This window comes from Chinchilla lanigera, unplaced genomic scaffold (genome assembly GCF_000276665.1).
Source record: "Chinchilla lanigera isolate Chin_1 unplaced genomic scaffold, ChiLan1.0 scaffold00105, whole genome shotgun sequence".
Lineage (NCBI taxonomy): Eukaryota > Metazoa > Chordata > Mammalia > Rodentia > Chinchillidae > Chinchilla > Chinchilla lanigera.
Genome location: NW_004955506.1, coordinates 1,278,764 through 1,287,449, shown reverse-complemented (window position 1 = coordinate 1,287,449; position 8,686 = coordinate 1,278,764). Strand labels below are relative to the sequence as shown.

The window sequence follows — 8,686 nt, the reverse complement described above, 5'->3', positions numbered from 1 at the left end:
CCCCATCCCTTTTCTGAGACAGGGTCTTGCTAAATTGCCCAGGATGGGCTTAAATTTGTAATTCTGTCTCAGCCTTCCAGATTCCTGGGATTATAAACATGCACCACCCATGCCTGTCATGTTCTAGTATTTTTGTGTTTAGTATTACACAAACCATCAAAGTATTGGTTTCCAGAGTTGCTTAGGGGGGCCACGCTGGTGCATACCTATAATCCCACAGGTGCTGAGTCCAAGTGATCAAAACATCTTAGAGGTCAGTCTGACCCTGGAGCCCTTATGGCATCTTCGGTTTGGTGGAGGTACCACCAAGGGAGACAATGGTGACAAGCAAAGTGGGCTGAGGGTGCCTTTGGAGCACACACAAGTGTTTTAAAGTTTCTAGTCTACTTTGGAGGCAGAGGCGGCAGGGGGATTCTAAGTTCAAGGCCAGCCTGGACAATCTGGCAAGACCTTGTCTCAAAGTAAAATCTAAAAAAAGGTCTGGGAGCTGGGTGTAGTGGTGTACATTTGTAATACCAGCACTTGGGAAGGCTGAGGCAGGAGGATTACCATGAGGAGGCTAGCCTGGACTACACAGTGAGTTCAAGGATAGTCTGAACTACATACTGAAACCATGTCTCAAAACAACAAGAAGAAACCAAAAAAAAAAAAAAAACCAAACCAACCAAACCACAAAAGGGGTGTGGTGGGGACTTAGCTCAGTGCCACAGCACCTGCCTGGCAAGCATGTGGTCCTGAGTTTAATTTCTGGTATCAAAAAAAAGGGGGTGGAGTGGGGATATGGGGTTGGTTGTAGAGTACAATGAGTATGGTAGTGCATGTATAATCCCAGTACTCTGGAAGGCTGAAGCAGGATTATACTTTGAGTTATGCTTAGGGAATAGAGTGATACAGTTTCAAAACAGAAAATAAAAATGGGCTGAGGATATTGCTCAGTGTGAAGGCCCTAGGTTCAACACAGGTACACACACATACAGACACATATATGAAACAGGATAGTTAAATGTAATGTTGTAGACTAGGACATTTCACAGTATACTAGGACACCAGCTAAATTCAGTAGTTCAGATAATAGCACTATATTGATGGTAATGTCTGACTATGTAAGAGAGTGTCTTTGTAAAAAAGAAACCACAAAACAATTTAGGGGTATATCCAACTTACTTTTAATCAGTTCAAGGAAAAAAACTAAGAACAAAAAGTAGTAAACCCTAACAACCCAGGAGCTCTAGGTACAGAGGAAATTTTTTTTTGTGTTTTTTTTTTTTTTTGAAATTTTTTTTTTGGTATCAGGAATCCAACTCAGGACCTCTTGCATGCCAGGCAGGCATTGCACTGCTGAGCTATATTCCTGGCCCCAGAAATCTTTCTTTCTTTCTTTTTTTTTTTTTTTTGTAGTACCAGGAATTGAATTCAGGACCTTGCACTTGCCAGGCAGGCACTTATGCCACCGAGCTATATCCCCGGCCCACCAGAAATCTTTATACTATTCTCACTTTGTTCCTATGAACTCAAATGTCAAAATTGCACAATTACCCTTTAGAATGTCCAGTCCGCACAACACCTTGGGGATAGATACCAGGGCCTTATGCAAGCTGAGTGCTTTATGACTAAGCTACATCCCAGCCTGCATTCCCAGCTAACCCGAGAAACAGAAATGTTCTCACTCTGACATTAACAGAAATGTTGGAGATGCTAGCTATATGAGTTTCAGGAGGGCCAGGGATATAGCTCAGTGGTACAAGCGCCTGCCTGGCAAGTGCAAGGTCCTGAGTTTGATTCCTGGTACCAAAAAAAAAAAAAGTTTCAGGGAGGGCACAGTAAGAGTTGAGACAAACATTTCTATAAAATGGTATAATTGTGTTAGCTGCCCATTACTCTGACAAAACACCTGAAATAACCAATTTATAAGGCAGAATAACTTATTTTTGCTCCTGGTTTCAGTCCAGGGCCGGCTGATCCTACTGGCTGTGCCTGGGGCAGTGCAGAGCATGTGGCAGAGGAGGTTGCTTACCTAAAGCATCCAGGAAGAGACTGGCCCCCTCCAGGGCACATCCCCAACAACCTACCATCCTCCTGCTTCTACCTCCCAATAGAAGCACAGACTGGAGCCCAAGCCTTGGAAAACATGCATGTTTAGGGAACAAACTATAGCAAGATCCAAACTATAGCAATGTTAGGCAATATGACTGAGTGTGGTAGCACACACCAATAATCCCAGCTACTCAGGCAGCTGAGCAGGAGGATTGCAAGTGTGAGGTCAGCATGCATATTTTTTTTCTCCGGTACCAGGATTTGAACTCACAACTTTGCGCTTGCCAGGCAGGCGCTGTGCCGCTAAGCTAAATTCCCAGCCCCAGTTTTTTGTCTTTTTGAGACAGGGTCTCGATATGTAGTTCAGGCTGGCCTTGAGCTCACTTTGTAGCCCAGGCTGGTCTCAAACTCTCAATGATCCTCCTGCCCCAGCCTTCCAAGTGCTGGGATTATAGGTGTGCGCCACCACGCCCGGCTATAATACTAATTTCTTATGCTTTGAGACAGACAGGGTCTTGTTATATATAGTTCAAGCTGAACTTACTATGTTGCTGTGGAACATAGTAAGCCTGAGCTACAAAGTGAGCTCAAGGTCAACCTGAACTGCATAGCGAGACCCTGTTTCAAAAAGACCAGAAAAAAAAAAAAAAATCACACAATGAAGTTAGAAGCTGACAGTCCTCGAGGGGCACATTACTTCTTGTCAAGGCTGCAAGTGGCCTGCAGGCTGGACAAACCTGCATAGGAGTGGTGCATATTCCAGAACGGGATGGCAGTGAATTCAATAGCTACTGGACTGTGTACCTTCTCGACAACACCCCCTTTGAGAGGGTGAATTTTATGGGTGTCAATCACCTTCAGTAAAGGCCTTGACGGCAGAACACAGTAGTATACATCTGTAATTCCAGCACTCTGAGAGATTGAGGCAGGAAGATTCTAAATTTAAGCCTAACCTGGGTAATTTAGTGAGAACTTGTTTTAAACAAATAAATAGCTGGGATCTGGGGCTGTAGGACTCAGCAGGAGGACCTTATATTCAATGCTCAGTCAGGGGCAGAAGAGGACACCACAAGCAAACAAAAACTCCATGAGGCTCCTCCTGCACATGGACACCAACTCTTCCGTGGCCAGATGTCCTCATAGTGCTCCAGCAGAGGCCAGATATCAATGTCCTGTGTCACAAACTCTCTGTAGTCCAGCCACACTAGGCTTCTGACTTCATCTGACCTTTCTAGGCACGTTTCTCTGAGCAAGAAAGATGGAGAAAAACTTGCAAAACACCAAGTTCCTTTTCATCCTCTCAGTCAGGAGTCTTGGGGGAGAGGAGCACACTGGCCTGTGACTGCATCGCAAGGGGAGCCCCAGCCTCACCCTTTAAATGCCCGGCAGGCCCACCAAGCCCTTGGTTTCTGCCTGCTCTCTATGCCGTCAACAAGTCCCGCGCCCCCTTCCTCAAACAGGCCCCAGCTTGGACTACGCAGAGGCCATCTCGAAAACCCCCAGCTTAGATCCCGATGCATCCCCTCTGCCCAGCGTACAAGGTGACATCCCTGCTTTGCAGATGAGGGAACAAAGCTCCCTGCCATAAAGAGAGTAGCCCACAGAGTCCAGGGGGTTCTGGGCTGGTCCCATCATATTAGTTACAAATGATCAACCCAGTCCTCTACCTTCTGCACATGCCTGTCCCCATGGCAAATACTAGCTTTTGTTCCCGAGATGTCACTTCCCCATCTCCACCAGCTCAGTCCTCCCAGGCCACATACTTCAGGTTGGTGTCCATGTGCCAAGAGACTCCCCAGCATTCTCCTTCCTGCAGGACAAGCAGCTGCCTCTGCCGAACTCCCATGTGCACTAGGGAGCAGTCAGCAGCCATCGCCTTATGCCTGGCCCTTTCCAAGACTTTCTTCCCAGTGAGGCCACATCTCAAGATGCTTCATTCCTGGGCCCCTCCATTGGTGTTCTGCCCAAGGTTCCTAAACCCTGCTCTTTTGTCCCGGCAGGCACTACTTACTGCCTAGCCAGGCAGCAGTGCCAGTATCCTGGTACATGTCCCCTCCAGCCCCCAGGTCTCTCTCAGCTTGTGAGGCAATGGGTACGTGCTTAGGTCTGCTCCATGCTTATACCCTCAAGGCTGTCTCAAGGACAGCCTCACTTCCCACTACTCAACCATTCTTGCTCATGCCCACCCCTCCTTCCACAGCAACTCCAAAACTAGACACTTGGCAGTCCTTCCCTGCTGGAGGGTCAGAATCAGTACCTTGTTTACTTAGGTTCCCAGTAATGGCCTTGCGCAGGCTACTTAGGTGGTAGCTGCTGATCTATTGCAGCAACGCTGTTAAAAAGCCACTGGGTCAAACTCCCTATAGATGACTCAGTCAGTCCCATCCAAACATAGGAGCTGACTTGGTTCGGGCGTGTGCCCAGTTCTTGGCACAAGGGAACTGCTGTCCAGGTCTCAGTCTCCCCAGTACACTGACCTACCCCTGGGGCTCCTGCACTCCACAGGAAGATGGAGGGAGACAAAGGTCTAGAACCAGCTCTTGGCCCTGCCCCATTCTCCACTCACTCTCTTCCCAGCACCTGCAGGTAGTACAAGGCTTTCCCACTTCAACCTGCTCAAGCCAACGTAAAACTCTGCCTCCGCCATTAGCCATTCTGACAAACATGGCCAGGGCCTCACAACCACACAAGCTGAAAACTTAAAACATTGAAAAAGACTGCATGTATGCTGTCCCAGGTCTTACCATAGACCTTTACTACTAAGCAATATGGCATACTGTGTGTGGTATTTACCTTATTTTAGGCATTTTAAATAACCTAGAGAAGACTTTTGAAGTCATAGGAAGATATGGACAGGTTCTACTGAAGCACTATGCTATTTCCCATGAGGGAGCTGGGTATCCTAGGACCTGTGGGGGTCCTGGAACCAACATTACCTGACAACACTGAGACACTTGCACAGAGTTAAGGAAGCACCTTGACACCTCACTCCCCGTGTCATAAAGTGATAGGGAAACACGGGAACAAATCACAGGGTCAGCTTTCTCAGACGTAGTTTAAAAGGAATAGGAACAGCCCAGCAATGTCCAGTCGTGTAAGAACTCCTGACAGGGCAGTGTGGACCACGACCCACCTCACCTACAGGCAGAATGAAAATGCAGCTCCAGGCAAAGGGCCACTGCTGCTCTGGTGTCCCCCCACCTATCGAGTTTGAGCAAGGAGTCAGAAACAGGGAAGACGGGAAGGTGGCAGCTCAGCCTCCAGAGCATGAACCTTAACCCCACACGCCAGGTGCCAGTCAGCCCACCACCCTTCCCTCCTGTGGGGCAGAGCCCAGAATACACGAGACAATCACAGTTCTACACACATTTCTAGTTTATTATGGCAAAGGTGAAAATGCCACCTTCTCCACAACAGCAACCAGTAAAATTTATCCCAAAAATAACTCGGTACAAAACAGGTCTGTTTCAGAATTTAAAAAAAAAAAAAAAAAAAGGAAAAAAGAAAAACTTTACATGAGTTTTTAAATCCTATCTTAAAACATAAAAGAAACAAATCGGTCATTGGCCACACAGCCCAGTCCCCATCCCCTCCTTCCAGAGAGCAGACGAAACACTGGGTCTTCTCCACACAGATCAGCGGTTTAGCTGGTGTCCATCTGAAACAGAAGAAGGAGGAAGGTCACTCAAGGGTCTCAGCCCCTCCCTGACGTTGGTCAGCCCTTCCCTGACGTTGGTCAGCCCCTCTCAGGACTCACCCTTGCATTATAGGCGTCCAGCTGTGCATCCAGCTCCTCTGCAGAAAGCTGCTGCTTTGAGTTCCTGCCAGTGCCTCTGCCTCTTCCTCGGCTGCCTCCACGGGTCCCTCTTCGGGTGCCACCACCACCACCAAAACCTCCAGAGCCACGGTTTCTAGTCATGCCACCTCTGTTTATGCTAGCAAGGAAAACAGAACCCATTGAACTACCTGGCTTTTAAAGGACTAAAGAATGCTCAGACCACACACCGCAGGCCAATCAATACCCATCCCTCCCCAGGGACCCTGGAACTCACCTCTGTGCAGGTCTTCGTTGTGTTTCAATCTGTGATGTGACAAGCTGGATATTCATGGGGCGGCCTGTGGCAAAGAATACAAGAGGGCTCATTGCAGAGATTCTGAAGCTAACCCACAGGCACCATACCCTGGTCTCCATGCAAGCTCTGGAAAGGGCCTCAGTATGCCTCCAGCTCCCCCAACAAGGGAAACAACCTGGAGAGTTGGTGGGAGAACAGAATGGCAATAAAAAACCCCACCAACACCTCCTCACTCCTTCTCCGACCAGGTAGTTGGGCTGTTTGGTCAGGTGTCTGGGGTGCTCATGGGTGGACAGGTGTGGGTGACCTGACGGAAGAAGAACAGGTACCTTTGTCTTTACGACTACAGCCCCGCACTCAGGTGTACTATGGCGATTCCGAGAAGGCTTCACAGAAGTGAATCTTCCGGAAGGAGCTGAAGGAGGGGAGGGATGTAGCTTGCTGGATGGGGGTTCACAAGAGGTTGGTCCAGATGTGTGGGGCAGCATGAGAGGTGGCAGAATGGAAGAGAGAGACAAAGGGGCAAATGCAAAGTGTCCTCAGCCAGAGGGGCCACCCATACTCCTACAGGGACAGGTACCAGCCCCAAACTCCACAAGCCCCACAAGTATCCTGGGCCCAGCTCCAGACTCACCATCTAAAGGGACACCATTGTACTGTTTCATAGCCTTCAGGGCGTCTGCCTTCCGTTCAAAGTGCACATCTGCTGTTCCTAAACTTCGGCCAGAGCGATCATAGTGCACAGCCGCCTTTTTCAGTGTTCCAAATTCAGCGAAGAGCTCCTAGGAGCCGAAAAGAGCAACTATTAACAGGCAACTAAACCATTTTCCTTCCAAGGCCCAGGGACAGTCCCTGAGAATGTAAATGCTTTCAGGGTCTTTGCTGGCGGCCCTCTACAAGGGTGCCAGGGCAGTGGTAACAGAAGCCAAGGGGAAGGGGTGAGGCAGGGGGAAAGCAACTTCCAAGAACACCTGGGTTGGACAGCCCCTGCCTATTTGGGGACTTGACACCTTTCTGTATCATGATGTTGCAACACCCCAACATAGAGCACAGCATTAAATCTTTTCCAATGGAGAAAAACTTACAACACACCCAAGGACTACTTCACAAAATACCAAAGCCCAAGACCAAGAGTGAGGGGAACTGCCCAACAGACTGCACAGCTGGAAGGAAGGGCCCACTGCTCAGGAGCCCTGACCCCAGTCCCTCCCCCAAAGGCAGATTCTGGCTCACCTTTCCCTCTCCTCCTATTTAAGCCTGCTGCAAAGTCTGACTGAAGTCAAGCACGCCATGGAAACTGCCCTGACCTCAGGCAGGCTGGGAGTTGGAGAGGGAACCCAGAGTGTGGGGCTAATCCGGCCGCAGGCACACAGCGGGAAGTGGAGTTCACCAAAAGCGGTTTCCAGTGGATGCCAGAAACCACCTTAAAAAAAGTGTTGAGACACTGTGAGTGCTCACTAGTCTTGCAAATGGCTGGGCTCTGGGAAGAACCCAGGGAGGCCCAGCATCCTGACCCAGCCATCTCCAAGATTCATTCCTGAAAACAGTTTGAAAAACTTTAAATACTTTTGGAATCCAATCAAAAAAGTACATGAAGGACTGCAATGGAAGATAAATTTGAAAAATCATGCCAATAGTAAGATTGAGGGAGGTGGTAAGATACGTCACTCAAGGCAAACTGGCTAGAAAACACACAGCTACAACCCCCCTCTATGCTGTGTTGGCTGTACAAAGCTCACTGAAGTGGGCACAACATTTAGGAAGAAAGGAGCTTTAAGAATCCTTCTTCACGTTCACCCAATATTGGGCTTGTTAAAAACCGGAAGCCCTGGCAGTCGACTTACACTCTCAGCAGTTTCAGTAAGGAAAAAGGGGCCTTACCAGGCCCCCAGAGAGTCTGTACTCCAGCCAAGTAACCTACTGTCACTGTCCAACCTAGCTTGCCAGTAAGCTCCCATGTGCACGGCAACTCCTAGAGGAACTAAGCTCGCCCGTGGGCACTGGGAGGCTCAGGTACCGAGGAGGGTGGGGACTCAGGACCATATCCCAGTCTGTGTGGGATGAGGAGATCGCTGGGAAGCTCTCGACTCTTACCTGAATATCTGCGTCTGATACTCCGAAGTCCAGGTTTGACACCAACAGCTTTCCACCCGTCTCCACGCCAGCACCACCCCCAAAGCCACTGTCGAAAAGGTCGTGCTGCCACTTGTCGGGAAGTTGCTTCGGCTGAAAGAAAAGCAGAAACAGGCCCGTGAGCCTCACTTGCTCAGACTGCCCCTCGGCCTCACGGACGCCCAGATCATCCCCTGTGCAGGGCACTGGGGTTGAGGCGCCGAGAGGAGCCCGGTTCCTGCCCGAGGCCCAGGGTCCCACAGTGCCCGCGCACTACCCCTGCTTTCCTCACTTAAGTTCCCGCCGCCATGAGCCCCAGCAGAGTCCGGACAAAGCAACGGAAAGGTCCCCATCGTGGGCCGGGCCTCGCCGCACCACTCCGCCTCCGCCCACCCCAAGTCGCGGTACCGCCGGGACGCCGCGGCCGCAGCGCCGGGCCGCCCACACGCCCCAGTGTCCCCGAACTC

General features: G+C 49.8%; 1 protein-coding gene across 1 annotated transcript in view; it reads right to left on the bottom strand.

The window, feature by feature from the left end:
* Positions 1–5,385: 5,385 nt before the first annotated feature.
* Positions 5,386–8,686, bottom strand: part of Alyref (Aly/REF export factor) — a gene marked incomplete at its 5' end in the record, with an annotated part of 3,835 nt that continues 534 nt past the window's right edge. Inside the window, 5 exon segments of the mRNA XM_013506125.1 lie at positions 5,386–5,692; positions 5,792–5,969; positions 6,087–6,150; positions 6,742–6,889; positions 8,202–8,333. Of these exon segments, the coding sequence (XP_013361579.1) occupies positions 5,678–5,692; positions 5,792–5,969; positions 6,087–6,150; positions 6,742–6,889; positions 8,202–8,333 (537 nt within the window).